This window comes from Prionailurus viverrinus, chromosome D4 (assembly GCF_022837055.1).
Source record: "Prionailurus viverrinus isolate Anna chromosome D4, UM_Priviv_1.0, whole genome shotgun sequence".
Lineage (NCBI taxonomy): Eukaryota > Metazoa > Chordata > Mammalia > Carnivora > Felidae > Prionailurus > Prionailurus viverrinus.
Window position 1 is genome coordinate 93,185,725 of NC_062573.1, and position 21,761 is coordinate 93,207,485.

General features: G+C 64.8%; 2 protein-coding genes across 14 annotated transcripts in view; both read left to right on the top strand.

Moving 5' to 3' along the window:
• Nucleotides 1–8,699, top strand: part of SEC16A (SEC16 homolog A, endoplasmic reticulum export factor) — a 33,714-nt gene extending 25,015 nt beyond the window's left edge. For 7 of the 12 annotated variants that reach the window (XM_047830039.1, XM_047830036.1, XM_047830037.1 and 4 more), the window contains exons 22-29: nucleotides 65–211; nucleotides 1,962–2,042; nucleotides 2,240–2,296; nucleotides 2,435–2,546; nucleotides 2,886–3,023; nucleotides 3,271–3,365; nucleotides 4,233–4,307; nucleotides 6,207–7,280. In XM_047830039.1, coding sequence (XP_047685995.1) covers nucleotides 65–211; nucleotides 1,962–2,042; nucleotides 2,240–2,296; nucleotides 2,435–2,546; nucleotides 2,886–3,023; nucleotides 3,271–3,365; nucleotides 4,233–4,307; nucleotides 6,207–6,455 — 954 coding nt within the window. In that variant the 3' untranslated portion in view covers nucleotides 6,456–7,280. The other 5 variants (XM_047830042.1, XM_047830043.1, XM_047830046.1 and 2 more) reach the window with 4 other exon arrangements.
• A 279-nt stretch (nucleotides 8,700–8,978) lies between these two features.
• On the top strand, nucleotides 8,979–20,795 carry INPP5E (inositol polyphosphate-5-phosphatase E). Of its 2 annotated transcripts, none has more exons than XM_047830626.1 (11): nucleotides 8,979–9,086; nucleotides 9,903–10,910; nucleotides 15,101–15,224; nucleotides 16,472–16,569; nucleotides 17,072–17,196; nucleotides 17,314–17,433; nucleotides 17,645–17,752; nucleotides 18,322–18,483; nucleotides 18,575–18,690; nucleotides 19,238–19,374; nucleotides 19,683–20,795. In XM_047830626.1, exons 2-11 carry the CDS (start codon nucleotides 10,123–10,125, stop codon nucleotides 19,813–19,815), a joined length of 1,911 nt encoding a protein of 636 aa, XP_047686582.1. In that variant the 5' UTR covers nucleotides 8,979–9,086; nucleotides 9,903–10,122; the 3' UTR covers nucleotides 19,816–20,795. The 2 variants fall into 2 exon arrangements, with proteins under 2 accessions (XP_047686582.1, XP_047686583.1); XM_047830627.1 differs by having other exon boundaries at nucleotides 8,988–9,086; nucleotides 10,174–10,910.
• Nucleotides 20,796–21,761: the final 966 nt, after the last annotated feature.

The window sequence follows — 21,761 nt, forward strand, 5'->3', positions numbered from 1 at the left end:
ACGAGTCATAAGGCCTCTGTGGTGGTGCCCCGGGTGAACCTCCTCCCCTGTTGCCTCGGAACAGGGCCCCTCCAGGACGTCCCAGGACTCCGAGGTCCCTCCGGTGTGGGAGCGTGCTGGCCCCGGAGCCCTGCAGCCGCCTCTCACGTCCACGCCCGAAGGGAAGAGGCCTGCACAGGCGGCCGGGAAAGAGGTCAAGGAGCCTAAGAAGGTAGCACACGGCCCACCTCCGGCGGGGCGGGGGCTCCCACAGGCCCTTCCTCATGCCTCGGCGCTGGGCGCCGGGCCCCAGGTCACCGTCCTTTCGTCACTTGGGCCACACGGTTTGGGAAGTGTCCTAGGGGCGTGTGAAACGTGAAGAAGCTTCGTGAACGTTCGTGCATCTGGGTCCCCAAACGGGCACGGCCCGAGTGGGGTTGGAGCAGCGCAGCCCTCCCAGGGGCCCCCCGTGTTCACGGCCTGTCACAGCCCAGCCCCCGAGGGTGGCCTCTTCTGACTTCTGTCACCATTGGCTGGTGCCTCCTGTTCTGGGACTTCGTATGAAGGAGACTGATGTTTAAACACCCTTGTACGGGAACATCGAGGGAGGGTCCGCAGATGCTACAGTTGTATTTATCTTTCGTCCTGGGGAACGGACGCAGACAGGCTGGTTATGGAAAAGCCACACGAGCGGTTCCGGTCTGTCTGCTGTTGGCGAAAGTGCTCGTTTCTCTTGGGGGTCCAGCCTGGGAAGGGGCCGCCGGGCAGCCTGGCCCGGGTGACCCTGGCCGCAGCACAGCGGGGGAGGTGGCGCTTCTTCTGCGCCCCGGGCCGTCCCGCCCACCGAAGCCTCTGCCGGGCTCCGTGCTGCCCCCTGGTGCTGTCAGTTCGCGGCCCTGGGGGGCAAGGGTGCTGAGCGCCTTCTTCACACGCCCGTTACCACCTCCGTCGTCGGCTTCGTGGTGCTGGCCCGTGTCTCCTGCTTTTAATCGGGTCCTTTTCCACTGTGGCCACCAGTCCCCCGTTAGATGCACGTGCCCCACATCCTCTTCGACACTGTGGGTCGGCTCCTTTCTCTTCGTGTTAGTTAGCTTATGAGGAACGTGTTCTTTTCTCTTTTTTAAAGTAATCACACCCACCGTGGGGCTCGAACTCACAGCTCTGAGACCAAGAGAGTGAGAGTCATGCGCTCCACCAACTGACCCAGCCAGGTGCCCTTCCCCGCCTTTTTTTAAGTAGATTATCGGTTCTTAATATGGTTCAGTTTATCGGTTTTCTTAAATGGCTGGTATCTTACTGAAACGCCAGTGTGATCCCAGAGTGTGCCGGAACCGTGAGCTGGAACGTGATGCTTCCGCGAGGCGGGAGCGTGCAGACCCGTGTCGCCCAGAGCGACGGGTTTGAGAGCACACACAGCCGCTGCGGCTCCTTCCCTGTTTGCTTGTTCTAGAAGAAGCGAAGTACGGTACGCGAGGAGTGAAGTCAGCGTTCCCGACACCTAAATTCTCTCAGGGCGGGACACGGGGGACTGTTTTGAGGGAGTCCCACAAGGACTTTCCCAGCCTTCTTGCCACTGCTCGGTCAGGGAGGGAGGATGCCGGAGGCTGCCATCCGTTGGCATTAGACAGGAAAAGTTCCAAAAGGCACATTGTTCAGGTTTTTAAATTGTGGTAAGATACACGCAGTGTAAAAGTGACCGTTTTAACCCTGTTTTGAGGGCATAGTTTGGGGGCGTCAGGCTCATTCACGCCGTTGTGCCGCCGTCCCCCCCTGCATCCGTCCCCAGAACGTGTCCATCTTTCCAGACTGCACTCTGTCCCGTTGCACACGGACCCCCCCCCCCCCCCCCCCCGCCCTTGTCCGCGGATCCGACTCTGCTCGGACCTCCTGTGAGCGGACCCTTCAGGACTGGGCCTTCCGTGTGGGGCTCCCCTCACCCAGCACCACGTCCTCCAGGGTGTTGTGGTTGTTTCTGTATTTAGAGCAGCGAGTCCTGGTTATTTCGTTGGCTGCCCGGGAAGAAAAGGACGGAGGCTTATCTGCCCGACGACAAGAACAAGTCGGTGAGTGCTGTAGGACGTGGGGCCGGCGGGGCCTGTGACTTCACGTGACGGGGCCGGCAGTGGTTCGCACAGTGCTCCCCGGCTACGGGCACAGCTGGGTGGGCGACTCCTGGGTGTGCAGCGTCACACGGGGCCGCGCTCCAGGTCAGTTCCTCTGAGAGTCCGGACTTCTCTCTTTATTTTCATGATGGTGGCAGATCGTCTGGGATGAAAAGAAGAACCGATGGGTAGATGTAAATGAGCCAGAGGAGGAGGTGAGTTGGAATTCCTAGCGTCTGCTTGGCGGGAGGAGTGCTCCCTGCCACGTGGCCGTGGGCGCCTGCCAGGCCCCCGTCCGCGCCCGGTGGCCGCGGGTCCACGGGCGGGTCTCTGAAGCGTCTTTCCCTCCGCAGAAGAAGGCTCCGCCCCCACCACCAACCTCCCTCCCCAAGGCTGCACAGGCCGGGCCCCCTGGTCCCGGAGGACCCCCGAGAGCCTCCGTGAACATGTTTTCCAGGAAAGCAGGTAACGGTCGAGGCAGAAATTAGACTCGGAGAACTCGTCTGTGGTACGGGCTCAGGAGAGTTGAGGGGAGGCGGTGGAGTGCGCAGGAGGGACGGCAGCGTCACGGGGTGACCCCGCAGAGAGAGACGCCCGTCTCGGGAGCACGAGGGCCCCGCTCAGAGGCGGCGCGGCGCTGGCGGCTTCGGGGTGTGTGCGAGACGGGGGGGGGGGGGGGGCGTCACTCCGGGGGAAGCCAGCCCTGCGCCACGTGGGGAGCCGCGACCGGGGTGGGGGGGGGGGGGCCGGGGGAGCGGGGCCCTGCAGCGCGCTGACGTGGATTTGCCGCTCGCCCTGACGCAGCCGGAGCCCGAGCGCGCTACGTGGACGTCTTAAACCCGGGGGGCCCCCAGCGGAGTGAACCGGCTCTCGCCCCGGCGGAGTTTTTTGCTCCTCTGGCCCCGATGCCGATTCCCACCCACTTGTTCGGACCAAACGCAGGTAGGGGGGATGGGACCTCCTGACCTGTGACCTCCTTTCTGAGAGCCCCTGGCCCTCACCTCCCTTTAAGAAAAATGACCCGGCTGACGTGCGGGGAGCCTGCGGTCCATCCGTGTTTGTTCACGGATCCCTTTCCGCGTCCCCCACAAGTGCGCTGTGGGAAACCTCTCCCCTGGAGACTGTTCTAAATGAAACCCCGACGGCGTTGTGGATGGACTGACAGCCTCCCGCACTGTCCCCTTCACAGACGCGGAGGAAGCCCCACCCGCAGAGGGGGCCGGCAGGGAAGGGCGTGCGCCTGCAGGGGGGGCCGTCAATCCGGAGCCTGCCTCAGAGCCCCAGGTGAGCCCCCCCCCCCCGCGTGAGCCCCCGGGCGAGTGGTGCCGCGGGGACGGGCGGCGGGGGCAGGGAGGACTTGGCCCGTTGTGCCCCTGCCTGGGAAGGTCGGCCTGCTGTTTGCATCATTCCCATCATGCACCCAGAGAAGACCGTTTCCATGGAAGTCTCTCCCCTGAGCGCCTCTAGAGATGGAGATCGTAGCCATGTGGTGCACGTGGTATGGTGGCCTTGGCTTCCTGAACCCACAGTCATAAAGAGACTTTTTTTTTTAATTTTTACAACTTGCATGTGAAATAGGATGGTTGGAGGTGGGCAGAGTGGGTTTCAACCCTGGTTCCCTGTTAATTAGCTACCTAACATTTATTTTTAAAAGAGAAATTGAAAAAACAGGTTTTTTTTCTAACGTTCGTTCAGTTTTGAGAGACAGAGTGTGAGCTAAGGGAGGGATAGAGAGAGGGAGACACAGAATCCAAAGAGGCTCCAGGCTCTGAGCTGTCAGCACGGAGCCCGACGCGGGTCTGGAACCCACGAACCGCAAGATCGTGACCTGAGCTGAAGTCGGACGCTTCTCCGACTGAGCCACCCGGGCGCCCCGGCTACTTAACGTTTAAGGGATCGCGTGGCCTCTCAAAGCCTCTGGTTCCTGTTCTGTGAAACGGAATAACGAGGGTGCTTGCACACGAGGCCATCAAGGGGCCCACGGCCCGAGTTCCCCAGAGACAGGCCGTCGTGGGGCCCGCAGCCGCTCGGAGTGGCGCTTACTCGGAGTGGAGCTGCGTGGGCCGGGGCCAGAGGGGGGTGTCGCGTCGGTCTGCCCCACGTGAGGGCTTCACGGGAGTGCTGGCCACTGCGTTTCTTCTTTCCTGACAGGTGTTAGGTTTGCCGGCGTCGCTCCCTGGCCCTGAGCTCCCCCCCGCCCACGAGGACGGTTCCAAGGGAGGAGAGGTAAGCCGTTGGCACAGGACGTACCTGCCCAGACACCGGGCCGGGGACATCGCCCGTTTGTACCGTCCAAGTGGCTTCTTCTTTAAATGAGAATGTTGACGAGTAGGAAGAGGCGATTTAGCAGCTCTCTGGAACTTAAAAAGCGTTGCGGTCCCACAGCACAAGCAGCGACCCTTACGTCTGCAGGTTGTGTGGGAGCCGCGTGCAGAGCAGGGTGTGAGCTCACACACCCCGGGCTCCCCTCACTCGGCACGGCAGCGCCACGCTCACGCTTCTCTGGCAGCATGAGGGCAGGCCCCCTCGCCCCCCAACTGATGCTTTTCCTTCAAAACGTGTTTTTAATGTTTCTTATTTATTCTTGAGGGCGAGAGAGTGTGCAGACGGGGGGCAGAGAGGGAAACACAATCCGAAGCGGGCTCCAGACGCCGAGCCGTCGGCACAGAGCCCGACGCGGGGCTCGAACCCACGAGCTGCGAGATCACGACCCGGGCCGAGGTCGGACGCTCAGCCGACCGAGCCGCCCAGGTGCCCCCGTCTTAATAAAAGCTGTACGTTAGGGGCGCCTGGATGGCTCAGTCGGTTAAACGGCCGACTCTTGATTTTGGTTCAGGTCACGATCTCACGGTTCGGGAGTCCCGGCCCCGTGTCGGGCCCTGCGCTGACAGAGCCTACTTGAGATTCTGTCTCCATCTGCCTCCGCCCCTCCCTGCGTGCTCTCTCTCTCTCTCTCTCTCTCTCTCTCTCTCTCAAAACCAGCAAATAAACGTAAACGTTTTTTTAATTAAAAAAAAAAAAAACCCAACTGTCCCTCATAGCAGGAGTTTTAAACTAACTCTGGTGTTTTGCCCACTTGGCCCGTGTTGATTCTCACGGCATCGCAAGGCTCCCTGGGGTGGAACTGGCCGCGTGGAGCAGACGCATGTCGGTTTCTCATCTGTCTGTGTTGTGTGTGTTCTTGCTGTTTCGCAGCTTTCACGCTGTAGTTCACTGAGTTCATTATCGCGTGAAGTAAGCCAGCATTTTTATCAGGTACCTGTGGCTGGCAGTTCTCACTGAACACGAGTTGAACTGGGTCGCCTCTGTGGGTCCCTTAAGAGCGCTGTGCCGGCCTGCGTCGTGCCCCCCGTCACTAACGCAGCCCGCCGCCTCCCCGCCCGCCGCGCGCCACAGGATGCAGTGTTCCTTCCTTCCAGTGTCCTCGGGGGCGGTCTCGGGCCATCCGCCTACACTGGCGACCGAGTCGACCCCAAAACGTTCCTAGGGGACGGATGACTTTTGTGATTCCGTTCTTTCCGGATGGGTTTTTCCAAACGGCCGGCCGCAGGTGTAGCCTCACCGCGTGTGAGGGTGTTTCAGAAGCCCGCCTGGGTCCGGAGAATTTCTGGTTTCTGATCAAGCGCGGGACGTTTCTGGGCGGCCGGGCAGAGCGAGGCAGCGAGGCTGTCCTCGGCCGGGCGGGCTGGGACACGGGAATACTTAGTCTTCTGTGTGGATCGCACGACGGAGCTTTCCCGTTGCCTCGACGAAGGCTTCGTGTGACTTTATTTGCTTATTAAAACACTGGATTCTGTAGCTGGACACTGGAGGTCTGAAGCGGTCAGAAACATCTACTAACTGCTTCAAGGTGCCACTCCCGGGGGCCCCCCGGGGCCGGGCACTCCCCGCTGCCGCACGTTCTGCCTCGGAAGCATCTCGCGCTGCATGCCGCTCTAATTTTTACGTGCGTTCTGTGAACCACTCAGTAACGCAATCCGGTGTCGCGACGAGTGTCTTCGACTTGCTTCTGTGGCTTCCCTAGAAGTGCTGTGAGTGGTCACCCGGCAGTGGCGTGTGTCCACAAGGGAGCGCGCACCGCTGTGTGACGTTGCCGCGTTGAGATGACCTCTCTGTGCTTCTCAGGCTCCCAGCGACCACCCCGCAGCAGGGGGCGCCTCCGGGGCAGCCGTGCCCTTCAACAGCCCTGCTCACTTTGCACGGGTAAGCGCCCTGCTGTCCCCGGGGGCACAGGGATCCCCAGCCCGGCGCCCCGCGGTGCCCGCCGACCCTTCTCTCGTCCCTGCCGCTGCTCCTGGCGTGAACGCCCCCACCGTGCTGGGGCCTGCGGCCTCCCGCCGGGCCTCCCGCCGCCCCACCTCACCGTGGGTCTGACTCCCTCCGCCAGGCCGGCCTTGGCCGCCCTTCACCTGGCAGCCCCCGGCCCGCGGTTGGGGAAGATGCTCTTGAATGTTTCTTTCTAGTTCTGTCTCTCTGCCTTCTCGCTCCTCCTTTTCCAGTCTCTTGCCCGTGGGGTGCAGACCGGCTGCCGGCTGGGGGGGGGGGGGCGCTGAGCAGGGAGGGGCCGGGGCCACGTCTCGACGTCCAGAGTATAAAGCCTCCCACGACCCTGGTCACCCTCACCGCCTGGGGTGGCCGGGCCTGCTCGCTGTCGGCCGGGCGCTCGGCCAGCCTGCCACGCTCTGCTTCGACGTGCCCGCAGACGAGGCCGCCTCTCGGCCTCCTGCCCTGACCTCCAGGACTCCCGTGTCCCGGGTTACCACCTGGCCGTGCGTGCGTCTGCTTTTCCGTTTCAAGATCTGGTGGCGGTGTTCCTCTCGTTACCTCCGTCTCGTAGTGTGCGCTTCACAAGAGTTTTTCGATGGCTCGCTTCAGCGCGAGTCCATGCCTGCGCTCCGTCCGCTGTCTGTCCCTGGGCGCTCCCCGCAACGCTGCAGTCGCGGGCTGGGCCGCCACCCTCCCCGGGTGCTCTGCCGCGGGGGCCAGCCTCCCTTCTCACCACCTGACGAAACTGCGGACCCCTTCAAAGCGGACGTCTAGGCCCGGTCCCCACTTGGCCAGTCGTCGGGGCTTCCGGAGAACACGCAGCCTGCCTGTTCTGTCGGCGCAAATGGTCCCACAGACCCATCTCCCCCGGCGCTGCCGGGGCGCCCCCGGCCTCGGAGGCTGGCGGGTGGAAGTCCGCACTCTTCCTTGTCTTTCCAGGCCTCTGCCGCCTCGGGGGGCTCCAGGATGGGGAGGATCGGCCAGAGGAAGTACCCGGCGTTGAGCTAGAAGGGTCCCCGTCCTGCAGTGGCATCTGGAACCCTCAAGTCCTGCTCCACCGCGAATTCGGACGGATCGATGGCCCACACCTCCCTTCTGTTCCCGCCCGGATGGGGACGGCAGTGACTCCACGCGGTCGTGCTCGGACTCCTTCACGGCCCGTCTCCGCAGCGTTGCCGGGGCTGGGTCCGCGGCCCCTCTGCCGTGCTGGGGGAAGCGAGGGGAGCTTTGGCTCCGTCTCTAGCCGACGGTGACCCGCGGGTGAAACGCTCTTAGTCGCTCGGGAGCGGTGCGCCGAGGGAGGCCGGAGCCATCTTGGCTGCGCGAAAAACCTCAGCCCTTCGGTAACTGGGGTGTCTCGGAAAACCTAACCGTGCTTTACTGCTGCGTCGGGCCCCCCTGGGCCTGGCACCGCATCACGGGCTTCAAGGAAACGTGGCCTCAGCTGAGTTTTTCCAGGGAGGCCCTGGTCGCCGAAGTGCATTTGAGTCTGGCGGCAAAGACGTTCCCAGCTTCGCTTCCTTCTCTGTCCGGGAGGGAGGCTCTGCTCTCCACTCCCCGGGCCGGGCCGTGTTCCACGTGGGACCCGCCCCCCTAACCCACCAGTGCTAAAAACTGGCTGTGACGAATTCCATTCGGGTTTTCTTAGTATGTGAGTAGCCTGGTTAGACTCGTCCCCAGAGAAACTTCTGGACTGCCATGCCCTTTGTAAAATAGTCGATGTACTTCCTCATGACTGGTCCTCAGGGCGCAGAGTTGACACGCGCCCTGATTCGGAGGCTGCTGCCTCGCTTTTCCCACACCGGGATCTTCAGTGGGTGGGGGGCTGAACCCACAGAGGGAGGCCCCGCCCCCTGGACTCAAAGCTTTAAGGCTTCATCGACTGTTCTTAGAATTATTCACGTTCTTGTTAAGTCTGAAGAGACCGCAGAAAAACATTAAATATTTATAAGAATCGTTAGGAAATTTCTGTAGGTTCTGCTGGGGACATAGTTGGGTGTTGTGAATCTAAGTGCAGAAAGGGCGTAAATGAGTCAGCACAGGCCTCGGTTTCCCTCGCGGCTCACTGGGTCATGGAGGAAGGGCGCGGAGTGTTTTCCCGTGCGTCACCCAGGGCGCGCCCGGATGCGTTGGTTCGGGTCACTTGGAGAGAGGTGGGGCGTGGCACCCGGGGCAGTGGGGACCCTGGGACCCGAGACCTCCCTGGCGCCCTCGGTCTGGCCTGCCCACCCGACCGTTCCCTGCGCGGGCTGCCGGCGACTTTTGATTCAAGAAGCTCCCTCCCAGGCCAGGCGGGAGCTGCTATTTTTACTAAATGCAAATTGGTAAATAAAGTATTTTGCGCTCGCAAAACACTGTCACTTGTTTCCTTTTGTTGGTCGGTTACCGTCAGGGGAACCAGGCCCCTAGGTGGCGGGGTATGGGTGGGGGGCGGAGAGCTCCTCGGTGTTGGGTGGGGGGGGTGGGCCTGCCGGGAAGCCCCTCCCCCCAGAGCAGCAAGTGAGGCCCGACCCTGGGGCGGGGCGGGGCGGGGCGGGGCCGGTGCGGCCCCAGGGGCTGGGGAGCCGCGCGGGTGGAGGGGCCTCCGGACTCAGGGCGCGCGCGCGCGCGCGCTGGGTCCTCCGGCCGCCAGGGGCCGCTGCCGGGGCTGCTACGGGGACTGCGCCCGGGACGCCTGTGCGCCCGCTGCCGGGGAGCAGCCGCCGGGCCCGCCGGCCGGGGAGCAGGCGGCGCCGAGAGGTGGGCGCGGGGCGACCCCTGGGCAGGGGCGCGGGGCGACCTCGGACAGGGCGACACCCGGGCGGGGGCGCTCTGGGGCGGGGCGGCCCTCGGGCGTGGGGGGCGCGGGTCCGGAGCGCGGGGCAATCCCTGGGCAGGGCCTCCGACGCGAGTCTGGGGCACCGGGGCGACCTCGGGTCGGGTGACCCCCAGACAGGGGCGCGGGTTCAGGGCGCGGGGTGACCCCCGGGCGGGGCCTGCGACGCGAGTCTGGGGCACCGGGCGACCTCGGGCGGGGTGACCCCCAGGCGGGGACGCGGGGCGCGGCGCGGGGCGACCCCAGGCGGGAAGTGGGGGCGGGGTCAGGCTGCGCGGCTGTCGTTGCCCTGGGGACCCCGCGGCGGCGGCCGCGCCCGCAGACTCAAGTCCTGAGTCAGGGGCCTTTGGCAGCGGCCGGGCCGCAGACCTGCGGAGGGGCCCCTGCCCGGGCTGGGTGTGCCCGCTGAGCCATAGAGTGGGCACCCGGGTGAGCCAGGGCCCAGGGACTCCCATCCGAGGCCGGGCCTGTGAACTGGCCTTGACCTTGGGGCTGCCGTTCTGTGCGGGTCATGTCCCCAGCACGCCACGGAGGACAGCCTCCTCCTCCCCCCCCCCCCCCCCCCCGCCCCCCACCGCAGTATGGTGGCTTCCCGTCGTCCGAGGGGCCAGCCTTCACCCACCTCCTAGGAGGAAGCGGCAGTGTAACTTGTGGCTCAGCTGCTGCTGGCCTCTCCCCCTCTGGCCCTGCGGCAGAGCCGGCCTTGGCTGCGGGAGGCTGACGGCACGGTTTTCCTCTAGGCTCCTCCGGGGGACTCCGGGGCTTCGGGGGTCCCCGTCATGCGGCAACTGGCCCTGCCCCTGCCGGACCACCCCAGGCCGCCGCGCGCTCTCTCCTCTGTGCCTGCGGGGCGACGTCTGACCACGCATCCCTGACCCTGGGCTCCACCGGCAGCCCCAGCAGGAGCCCTCTCCTGGGTCGGCTGGGTCGCCATCACCCTTGAGAGCTGGCCCCTGGACTATGCCGTCCAAGTTGGCGTGCCTGGGGCATTCAGAGGCATCTCCCCCGCAGCCCACTGCCCAGGGGCATCTGCAGCCTGAAGGCAGAATGCTGAAGGGACAGCTTCCCAACGCAGGCCAAGACCTCGTGCCCCACCCAGGGTCCCTGCCCACCAACGGCTGTCAGGGCCCCGAGAAGAGCCCCGTGCCCCCTCTGAGCCTTCCAGCGGGTATCGGCAATGAAGACCCACAAGCCAAGGCAAAGCCCTTCACCCCAAAGCCACCGACGAGGCCCAGGCTGGAGCGAGCTCTGTCGCTGGACGAGAAGGCGTGGAGGAGGCGGCGCTTTCGAACCAGCCACGAGGACCTGGCCACGCGCAGTGGGACCAGCCCCTCCAGGGGCTCTTTGCAGGACGAGGCCCCCCAGCCCCCCGCCCACACCGGCTCCCCACCCTGCCTGAGCACCTCCTTGCAGGAGATCCCCACGTCCCGCAGGGCCCAGGGCAGTACAGGAGGGGGCCCCTCCTCCTGGGGTCACTGTATCTCCGGAATGATCAGCACCTCCCTGGACCTCCTGCACCGGGACGGGGCCTCGGCGGGGAGCACCACCAGGCTGCCCGCCGTGGACCAGAAGGCGGCCTCCAACCCGCCGTGGACCGCAAACTCCACCAGCAAGTCCCGCCTGCAGAGCAGACTGTTCCGGGCCCACAGCAGCCTGGGCCCCGGCCGGCCCCCGAGCCCCCTGGCCTGTGATGCCAAACCCTCCTTCAGCCTCCTGGCACCCATCCGCGCCAAGGACGTCCGAAGCAGGTAGGGCCTCTGGGGGCAGGGGCGGGGGTCATCCACGGCCTTCGTTGTAGCGCTAGAAAGGGCCACAGGAAGGTATTTGCGCAAAACTGAGGCTAGCCCCCTCACCCCCGCCTCCCGGCTCCTTCCCGGAAGGACACCCCTTCTGGAACTTTCCCTGTGTGTTTTAGCACCACCCAGGGGCACGTGTGCCTATAAAGCAGACGGTTCAGATACACAGATCGCCTTCCGCGCTGCGCGCCGTATCCCGTTTTCTTTCTCGTTCTCGTTCTGTCCCGGACGGCCTTCTTTGTGAGCACGTGGGGCGGCCCCGTCGTCTGGGCCGCTGCGGGGTTCCAAGACGTAGCCCTGAGCAGTGCTCTCCCTTAACCGCTCTGCTGAGGAGGAGCGTTCCGGGGCCCCAGTCAGTGCTGGCCGGAGCGCAGCCGCGAGCCCCCGTGGCCGTGCTCTGGGCTCACGCTGGCCCAGGGGCCACCGCTCAGGGACCGCACTGACCTCAGACGGAGGGTCCCCAGGGCCCCGCTCACTGGCGGCAGGGAGGGTCCCCCGGGCCTGATCGGCTGCGCTTTGCTTCCAGGATTGCCCCGATTTCTCTGAGGCTCTGGGAGCGTTTGCTGAGCGCCCCGCTGTCCGTCCGCTCCCACCTGCCCCTCCCCCCCCCACCACAGGGGATGCTAGGTTTCTAGGCTTTACGGGGCTTTAATAATTAATCCCTGTTGACTTTCCTGTAGCTTCAAAAGAACCTAACTAGGCGCTTCCCCCAATGTCCTCTGTGCTCAGGACTCTCCCCTGCGTGCCTCTGGCTCCGTTCACCAGACCGGGGGCGCCTGTCCAACCAAACCCGCGAGTCTGGTCTTCTCCCGCGGGCTCGTCACGGGGCCCACGCTGCGGTGCCCAGGCCGCAACTTGCAAAGGCTTTCCCTGCCCCGTCCTGTGGGCTGGGCCAGGCCTCTGCCCCCTACCAGGGCCCGGCAGGTTGTTCGAGGCACACACGGGGCCATGGCCCCCGGGCCACCCACTCCCCAACGTGGCGCCCAAGGCCCCCGGTGCGGCTCTGGCCCTACTTCCCTCGCCAGACGCCTTCCCTCCCATCAGGGCCAGTCCTGCTGCACAAGGGCCGGGGGAGGGGACAGTTGGGAGGGTCACTGTAGTGGCGTCCTGGAGTGGCCGTAAGAAATGGCCACAAGCCCGAAGCCTTAAAACAACACAAGTGGAGTTCTGGAGGCCACGCGTCGGAAATGAAGGTGTCACGGGGCCGAGCTCCCTCCGGAGGCTCCCGGGGAGGGTCCTTCCTGCCTCTTCCAGCTCCTGGTGGCCCAGGAGTCTTTCGGCTTGTGGCCGCGTCCCTCCAGCCTCTGCCTCTGTCCTCACACGGTACTCCTCCGTGTCTGCGTCTCTCCTCCTGTGGGGCGCTGGTCTAAATCCGGGATGAGCTCACGTTGCCATCCTTAAACTGATGGCATGTGCAGAGACGGTTGCCACATAAGGTCCCACTCGAAGGTTCTGTGGGTCGGGAGGGAGAGGGGGCTGTGGCGAGCCCAGCTGTACAGGACAGAATCTGTACGGGTTTCTGGCGGGCAGCGGGGTGTCTTAGTGCCTTCGCGGTGTCACCGCCCTGTGTCGGCGTGACTTATGCGGACGCGCTTGTGACGTAAGATGACAGTCAAGTCGCAAAATCGGGTCCTCAATTCAGTGTTTTCGGGCAAGCAGCAAACAGGTTGATGGGGACCCCTCACCCCAGTTCTGCCGCCTAAAGGCCCCGTTTCCGGTGGGTTCTAGAACAGGCGTCGGCACACTTTTTCTGTAAGTGTCTCCATCCTGCAGCCGTGCTCATCTCTGCCGTTTAGCAGGGAAACAGACACAGACCATATGTGCATCAGCAGCCGCAGCTGTGTGGCAGTAACACTTTGCATAGGGACACGAAATTGGAATTCTCTGTGGTCTGCCCACGTCACAAAATGACAGGGTTTCTGCCTCTTTTGACAACGTGGAAATGGTTCTTAGCTCGTGGGCTGTCCGTAAACAGGCAGAACCTGGCTGAGGTCGGAGCGTGGCCCGTGTTGGACGGGCCGGGCGATGTGGACGGTGTGGGACGCAGGGCACCCGGGCCACAGGAGCAGCCGAGTGCGGAGGCCGACCCCGGACCCGGGAGGGGATCAGAGCACAGGGCCCCTGGCGTGGCGGCCTTCTGGTCACCCTGCAGACGGGGCCGCTCCGGAGGACATCACGCCCTGTGGCAGGGGAGCGGGGGCCCGGCTGCGGGCGTGAGGGAGGTTGTCCACCCAGTGGGGTGAGCCAGCGGGGGCCTCCCTCCGGGCGTGATCGAATTCCCGTCCTCAGGGCCTGGGGAGGAGGACGTGGGAATCGCTCGTGGGAGCTCCCGAGAACCGCGTTCTGGTTCCAGCGGCCAGCGTGGCTTGGGAGCCCTGCTCTTGACTTGATGCCCTTCAGAGGAACGGGCTCCTGTTTGCAAGACCGAGACGTAAGCTTTTCTCAGCGAGTTGGAGCGAGGGGTCCTCGGGAGCCTGGAAAGTGCTAGTGGTCCGTTACACAGCCGGGCTGGGCTGGGTTCTCAAGGACTCTGCTGAACGGCAGCGTTAAGCCTCGGTGGCGATGGCGGGGCCCGGGCGGCACGGCCACACGCCTTCCCTGTGCCCGAAGGCGGAGGCGGGCGGGGACAGCGTGCCAGGCAGCCTGGAGGGGCGCGTGGGGGCAGGGGGAGAAGGGCGGAAGCCAGGCTCGGTCTGCCGAACAGGTGGGGCACCCCAGTGTTCGGAGCGCACCCCCCCTGCTGCCGGGTGCCCCCTGTCCTCCCGCACCGCGGCGCCCGGCTGCCGGGCCTTGGCACGTCGCCGAACCCCTCGGCCTCCGTTCGCTCCTGACAGACGGGACCGGGACGGCCCTGCCCGCCGAGACACGAGGAGGGACCGTGGAAGGAACAGCCAGCCGCACCCGAGTGCTGGAAAGAACACCCTAAAAGAGCCGTCGCTCGCACACGGTCATCGGGGCGACAGCTGACGACGAGTGACGTTCCGGTGGACTGATCTTGGGGTCACTGGGGCGCCCGTGGAGCTTATTGGGATGTGTCTGCCGGGAAACGGGGGTGGAATCTAACCAGCCTCCAGATGACCAATACTCAGGAGTCGATGGAGCCGCCCCGGCCCTGGGCGCGCACGGGGGCCCGTGACCGGCTTCTGCAGCAGCTGGATGGCGAGGGGGGGTGACCGGTGACCAGTGTCTGTGGCGGCTGGAGCATTAGAAGACCTAGGGGACAAAATGGCCAAACATGGCATGGCCATCGCCTGGGTGCTCATTCTGGGAGCAGTCTGATCTTGAGTTGGGTTGGAAGAAGGTTCTAGAAGGACTCCCAGACAGCTGGAAGGAAGGCGGAGGCAGCAAGAAGAGAAGGGACGCCCTGGTGCCCCTGCGAGGGGCCCGGGGGTGGGGGTGGGGGGCCGGGCCCCCCCACCTGCACAGGGGAGAGCCGCCGGGCCGCTGGGCAAGCACACGAACGAGTCTCAGCACCTGTTTTGGTGCGGCCTGCCGGCCGGGTGTCCTCACAGCTAAAAAACAAAACCGTGCGGACGTTTCGTCTCGCGTGAAAGTCGCGCGACGCTCGGACTCCGACGCTCGTGAGGTTCTGTTGCCGCGCGGCCTGGTCCCCAGGGTCGCTATGCTAGGTGGCACTTTGCAGCAGAGGCAAAGTGCCGTGGGGGCTCCGCACGTGCTGTGCCGGTCAGCTCTTGAAACGGATCCTAACCGTCGGTTGTCGTGAGACTGGACGTGCCCCCTGTGGCTTTCGGGGCCTCCGGGGCCGCGCCAAGGCGGAGGCGAGCCCCCGGTGCGGGACGCGTGTCTCCCCAGGCCTCCCACGGCCCAGGGCCTAGCCGTAAGGGGCCCCGGCGGAAGAGCCCAGACGTCACCTTCAAGTCCTTCGTGTCTGGAGGCGGCAGAAACGTTGAACACGTGCTGCTGTTTATAGAATCGTGAACGGGGGGTTTTCCAAGAGGGCGGTGGACCACAGCGGGGCGCCTGTGCCCACCCGCGGGGTCTCCAGGAGCCCCAGCTCTGGGCAGCCTCCTGCAAACGGGTTCCGTGTTACGGGGGGCCCGAGGCCGGCAGCGTCCCCGGGAGGGGTGTCCCTGGGCCTGCCCGCTCCGACCCTCGACTTCTTGGTTGCCCTGTCTCCGCAGGAGCTACCTGGAGGGGAGTCTCCTGGCGAGCGGGGCCCTGATGGGGGCGGACGAGCTGGCCCGGTACTTCCCGGACCGCAGCATGGCCCTCTTCGTGGCCACCTGGAACATGCAGGGCCAGAAGGTAAGGGGCCAGCCCGCCCCCATTGGGCTCTTGCCCGGGGCCTCTGAGCTGCACGCCGTCTGCCTGGCCTCTCCCCAGCACCTGGGTCAAGAGGCCTCTTGCCCGAACACCCCTGCCTCCCCCACCTCCCCGCTGCCCGATGGGGGAAAATACGGTTTTCTTATACATACACGTGTTTAGAATAGTTTTAGATTCACAGCAGCTTTGGGAGGAGGGAACAGAGCCCCTGTCCCCACGCACAGCCTCCCCACTGCCGACACCCCACCGTGGGGCCGCTGTGACCGCCGGTGAGCCTGTGTGACCTGGTCACAGTCACCTTGGGGTCACTCTGGGTTAGGCCCACTCGGTGATTCCTGTGTCGAGACGGCGGCAGAGGCCCTCCCGCCACTCTCCTGGGACAGGCGCTCTGTGTCCTGAGTGCCAGTCGGCCCAGGGCCGGACCGCATGGCCCAGAGGTTTGCACGCTGATCTCTGGGCTTTTGCTTTGGGGACAGCCTCGGACACAGTGCCGGTGGCTTTCTCTCCAGCTCACACCTGCACCCGTGTCTGCACCCGGGACTCGTTCGCTCGGTGAGAGCCGTCCTTGGGTTGACAGTCTCCATTCCCCGCATGTGGGGTGCTCTGATGTCTGGGAGCGGGGTGTGGACTTCCTGCACTGTGGATGGTCCTAACGCCCGGTGAGGTGAAGGGGACAGTGGTTTGCACCATGGGGTTTTGAGTGCTTTCTGCTGCCCACGTGGGCCACGGTGTTCGTGATGACAGCACAGAAGGCCCTGCCCGCCCCCCCCCCCCCCCCCCACGCAGTGGAACCCGGGCGGACCCTGGGGGCACAGGCACTGGGGAGGAAACCAGGCAGAGCCGCCACCAGGACGAGGTTTGGCTGAGTGACCAGGAGCCCTGGCAACACAGCGCCCTGCATGAGAAGCGGTTCTCCCTCCAGTTGAAGGAGGCGGGTGCCCAGGCTGGTGGCCCTGCTGTCCACGGGGAGCTACCTGGCCCCTCTGCGGGACAGTGCCCTCGTCCAGGGCCCCAAGGGCTTGAGAGCCGGCCTTCGGGACCACAGCACCTGGCCGGGCTGCACCACATCCCCACCAGTGTGTTTGGGGACAGGGGCCCCATGGTGAGGGAGGGGCGCAGACATGGGCGTGGTGGTGACCAGCTGGGGTGGAGGGCGGCCTGCCAGGCCCTTCGGGAGAGGCTGGGTCTCTGTCCCGCAGGAGCCCTCACGAGGTGCTGGTGCTCTGTAGGAGCTGCCCCCGAACCTGGACGAGCTCCTGCTGCCCGCCGAGGCCGACTACGCCCAGGACCTGTATGTCATCGGGGTCCAGGAGGGCTGTTCCGACAGGTAGGGCGCAGCCCGCTGGGGTGAGGCCCTGGTTGCACGAGAGCCACTTCCTTCTCTGTCGGGGGCGCAAGGAACTAGGAGTCGATGAGCTTGCGTTCTTGTTGACATGCAGCTGATCTGGGAGAACGTACAGCCCCCGCTGCGGGACCCCAGGCCCCAGGCCCGACCCCCGAACTGGGTCCTAGGTCTGCAGCGCCCCTGCAGCACCGCCAGAGACCGCCTGGCCGGGGGCGTGCGTGGGCATCCCACCCCTCAGGCAACTGCGGGAGGCCTGCCTGGCAGGTGCCCCGACCCAGGGGAAGGGGCAGGCGCCAGGTTCCCCGGGACCTGGAGCCTTGGTGAGGGAGCGGGAGAGCCAGGGCCTGGGTCTCCGCCGCCCTTCCCTTGGGCGGGGGCCAGGAGGCGGGGCTCTCTGGGCTTTGGGGGAGGGGTGGCGGGGCTGGGAGGCCCCAGCCCCCTTCCCAGGCTGTCCCGGCTCCCCCTCCCCCTCCCCCCACCGCAGGCGGGAGTGGGAGGTGCGCCTGCAGGAGACGCTGGGCCCCCGCTACGTGACGCTGTACTCCACGGCCCACGGGGCGCTCTACATGTCCGTGCTCATCCGCAGGGACCTCATCTGGTTCTGCTCAGGTAGGCGGGCCGCTCCGCTTTGCGCCAGCGCCCTGGGACCCCCGCCCGGCCTCTGTGAGGGCAGGTGGACGGGCGTGCGCAGGGGCAGCGCGTCAGCCCTCCACCCCTGTCCCTCAGAGGTGGAGAGCTCCACGGTGACCACGCGCATCGTGTCTCACATCAAGACCAAGGGGGCCCTGGGCGTCAGCTTCACCTTCTTCGGCACCTCCTTCCTCTTCATCACGTCTCACTTCACCTGTAAGTCCCAGGAGTTAGGACACGCCCTCCCGCATGCCCGCCAGGAGCGCCATCTGTGACGGTGCCCTCCCGTCGGGCCCCCGCCGGGGTACCCGGGGGACCGGGTCGCGCAGACGCCGCGTGTTAGAGCCTGCTGGGGGGCGGTGAGCACACAGCTGTCCTCCGGGTCCAGAAGGCCCACTGGAGAGGCCCCCGCGCTCTGTTCTTACAGCCGGAGACGGGAAGGTGAGCGAGAGGCTGCTGGACTACAGCAGAACCGTCCAAGGCCTGGCGCTGCCCAGGAGCGTGCCCGACACCAGCCCCTACCGCTCCGACGCCGGTGAGCCCGGGTGGATGCGCTCCTGCCTTGTTCTCTGGGCGGTTTACTCCAAGTAAACTTGGGGAGCTTCCGAGAATCAAGGTTGAAAAAGTCTAGAGAGTCGGTAGCCCGCGGAAACGGCGCTCTGCACGGGGCCTGGCGCTGGGCTCCTCCCGAGCCGTGACCCACCCACCGGCTTGGTTTGGTGCGGCTGTGCTTCCAGGCGGAGCCCCGTGGTGGCCGCGCCTCCCTGGGCCGACAGGCCCTCCTCCTGCCCCCTGGCTGTCTGTCCCTCCGGGATGGAGCCCTGGCAGAGTGGCGAGCGTGGGCAGTGTGGGCTCCTGTGAGCGTGAGGGCGCCCACGCTGTCCCCAGAAGTCTGCCGCTGTTTGAAATGAAAGACGCAACCGTGAACGTGAACCCGAATGTCGGCCCAGAAGCTGCGGGGCACACCCCCCACGGCCAGGGCCGTGTCTGGGGTGTCCCTGCCCGTGGCTGCAGGAACGGGGACAGAGACCACACCCGTCACTGTCGCCAGAGGGAGGCCAGCACGGGGAGGGCCGGGCTCACGCACTTTCCCGTTTTGTCTAGCGGACGTCACCACCCGGTTCGATGGGGTGTTCTGGTTTGGAGACTTCAACTTCCGCCTGAACGGAGGGCGCGTGGCCGTGGAGGCCATCCTGAAGCAGGACCTGGGGGAGAAGGTGTCTGCCCTGCTCCAGCATGACCAGCTCACCCAGGAGATGAAGAAAGGTGAGGGCCCCGGGAGGAGGCGCGGACACCCGCCCCCGAGAGGGTGCGGCCCGCCAGGGCTGACGAGAGCCAGGGCCTGTGGCTGTTCCAGGGTCCATCTTCAAAGGCTTCCAGGAGCCGGACATCCATTTCCTCCCGTCGTACAAGTTTGACATTGGAAAGGACTCCTACGACACCACCTCCAAGCAAAGGACCCCCTCCTACACGGTGAGCGCTCCGGTGTCCCGCCTGACCTCCGGTGCGGCTCTGCCCGGCTCTGCGGCCCAGGTTTGGGCCTGCTTGCGCTTCAGAACCACAGGCTAAGGACTGAGGCCGGGTGTGACAGCAGCCCCCACGAGCTGCGGTCAGACGCCTCAATGCGGCACGCGTGCCGGGCTAGCGACCGCATCTCTGGGACCTGGCGTTGGGGGCAGCGCCCTCTGAGAAGGGCCCTTCTGAAGGCTAGTCGGTCGGCCCGGGGCTGGGGTACACGCCCCGTGCTGTCGCAGATGCAAGCCATTTGCGGCACGGGCGGAGGGAGCGACCCGCACCGGACCCGGGGGCTCCAGGCTCGGCCTCCGCGGCCGCAGCACCGCCAGCCCCCCCACCCCCCCGTCTGGGGCCCAGACACCCGCCAGCGCAGCGGGCTTGGGCGAGGGGCTCTGGGAACAGCCTCTGCGGGTGGGATCGGACACGGAGACGGGCACGCAGGCCAAGCCCCGCAAAAAAGCCACGCAGTCTCGGGGCTAACCTTCACGCGGGATCTTTTCTGCAGGATCGGGTCGTGTACAGGAGCCGCCACAAGGGCGATATCTGTCCGGTCAAGTATTCCTCCTGCCCTGGCATCAAGACGTCCGACCACCGCCCCGTGTACGGTCTGTTCCGGGTGAAAGTGAGGCCAGGGAGAGACAAGTCAGTACCCTGCTCACGTGTCCTCGCCCTGGGGGCTGTGGGTGGGCGGGGCTCCTGCCCACTCGGGGGGTGGGGGAGGCATCCCCGCCCCTGGGTGCCCGCCGTCGTCCCGTCGTGTCCCGACCTCCAGCCGCGGTCAGGGTGGCCGCGGGTCTCTTCCTGATGCACCGCAGGGCCCAGCAGGGGCCCGAGGGAGCTCCGTGTTCATGGCGGCTGCACTCCGGTGGCCAGAGGGGACAGGCGTCCGAGACGGCCTCCCAGGAGGCTACTGGCCAGTGCCCTCCTGACGACGCCCCTTTCTTCCGCAGCATCCCCCTTGCTGCTGGCAAGTTTGACCGCGAACTGTACTTGATAGGAATTAAAAGACGCATTTCCAAAGAAATTCAGCAGCAGCAGGCACCAAAGGATCAGCATTCCAGCACAATCTGTACGGTCTCTTGAGGCCTGCCCGAGGACACTCGCACCCACAACATGGGAGGTCATGTGGCCACAGCCCCCTGGAGAAGTCGGAAGAGACTGCGGAATGAAAGATTTCTGGGACGCCGGCTAACCGTTTCTCGAGGCCAACACGCTCCGTCACCAAGAACCTAACAGGAGGCCAGTGAGGCGGTGCCGAGGCCCCCGTGTCCCCTGCCCGGCACGAAGCCGGCTGCACTCATTGACAGCGTGTCCCCAAGCGCAGGCCCCCAGACGGCCACAGCACACCCACGGTCCCTTAGGCCAGCGTGGGCCGGGCAGTTCTGCCTGCTGGCACAGACACGCCCTTCCGGTGTCCTTGTCCGCGCGCCCATTGCCGACGTTGGCAGCGCTCCAGCAGCCCCTCAAATGCAGACCAGGAGGTGCCTTCCCCATCCGAGTCCAGGGGGCCCGTAACCGAATCGGGGGGAGCACTCTGGGTCAGGCAGCTGGGAGCTTCGGTCCCACCAGTGCGCACGAGGACCGAGCCCAGGCCTGGCCGGTCAGGTCAAAGGCAGCCGACTTCCGGGGAGAGCGCCGGTCCTGCTGCAACAGGCCAGGGAGGGACGAGGCAGCCTGGCCTGTTGGGGGTCGCCTCTGATCTCAGGCAGCTGGCCTCGCCCTTCCAGCCACGAAACCATCTCCCTCTCCTCTCCTGGTTTTCGGTGACTTGAGAGCAATTGCTTTCGTATTGCCGGCTACAAACAGCATTGACGTAAGTAGTGCGTCTCCTGGCCTGAGAAACTCTGGAAGTTTAGGGTGCCACCACCTTGCCAGCCCGGGCCGGCCCCCTTCCATGTTCCCGCCTGTGTTAGAGGGCTCAGAGCCCAGTGTCGCCCATGATCACTCTTAAAAACCATAGGCTTTGACTGTGGGGAAACCTAGGGGCATTCAGTCTAGTCTTTAAAGTTATTTATTTTTCCGTATTTATATTTTTTAAATAAATCCATATATTAAATCTGAAACTCTTTCTGGCCAAATATTGAGTCCTAGAAAGAGATCCTCCACGTGCTCACACCCCATGCTTACGACATTCCCAGAAAACAAGGTTTCAAGTCCAGTTCAAAGGCAGGAAGTTCGGTGTCGACTGTGGCTGTACCGGCATCACCTGCCTCCCTCTGCCCTCTGCCCCCCACCCCAGCCGCCGCCCCATCAGACGGGCTGGCTGGAAAGGGGCTTTTCCGGGAGAAAGGAACACCTCAGCCCTGCGTGAACCACGATGAAGCGAAGCCACTTCCAAAGTAGAGTGTATCAGCTTTATTAGCACCGGCTTCCAGACTCGTCGTGCGGGGCACCCACTTCTGGTTACCGAGGAGGCCCGTCCACCCTATCTGACTTCACGAAACTTCACTGTCGATAAAATTTTGCTCAAAGAAATGTGCCGTTGAGTTTTGAGTCAATAAACTGAAAACCTCCGACAGATTTTTACGGTGAAGGGTCCTGAAAATGAAGCAAGTGTGACGCATCATCTCAGGCGTCGTCTCCGACCGATATGATGGATGTCAGCAAACGTCCGGGTCCCAAGTCAGGACATTCACTTAGGAGCAGCCGGGAGAGTTTAGATGCTTGGGTTTCACCTGGGAGCCAGGTTAAAATTCAGATAGATTAACTGACACGGACCAGTCTCTGCAAAGCAAGCTTCATAAAGAATTGAGAAATCTGGTGTGAGGATAGTTTGTCTGACCCACACGCACTCTGCTGGCGCGGGCCAGAGGACGGGCTGCGGTTGCGCGGTGCCAAGGAGCTCTCGGGGGCGAGGGGCGGTTGGCGCCAGCTTCTGAGCAGACCCCTGGGTCTGGGTGCAGCGGTCTGTGGTTGGAGGCCGAGTGCGGCCCGTGGGGGCTCCGGCCGGCCCCTTGAGGGCTCTCGGTGAGCCCTGCCCCCAGCTAAGCTCGGCTGACCTCGCCCACCACCCCTGCCCCCCCTGCTCC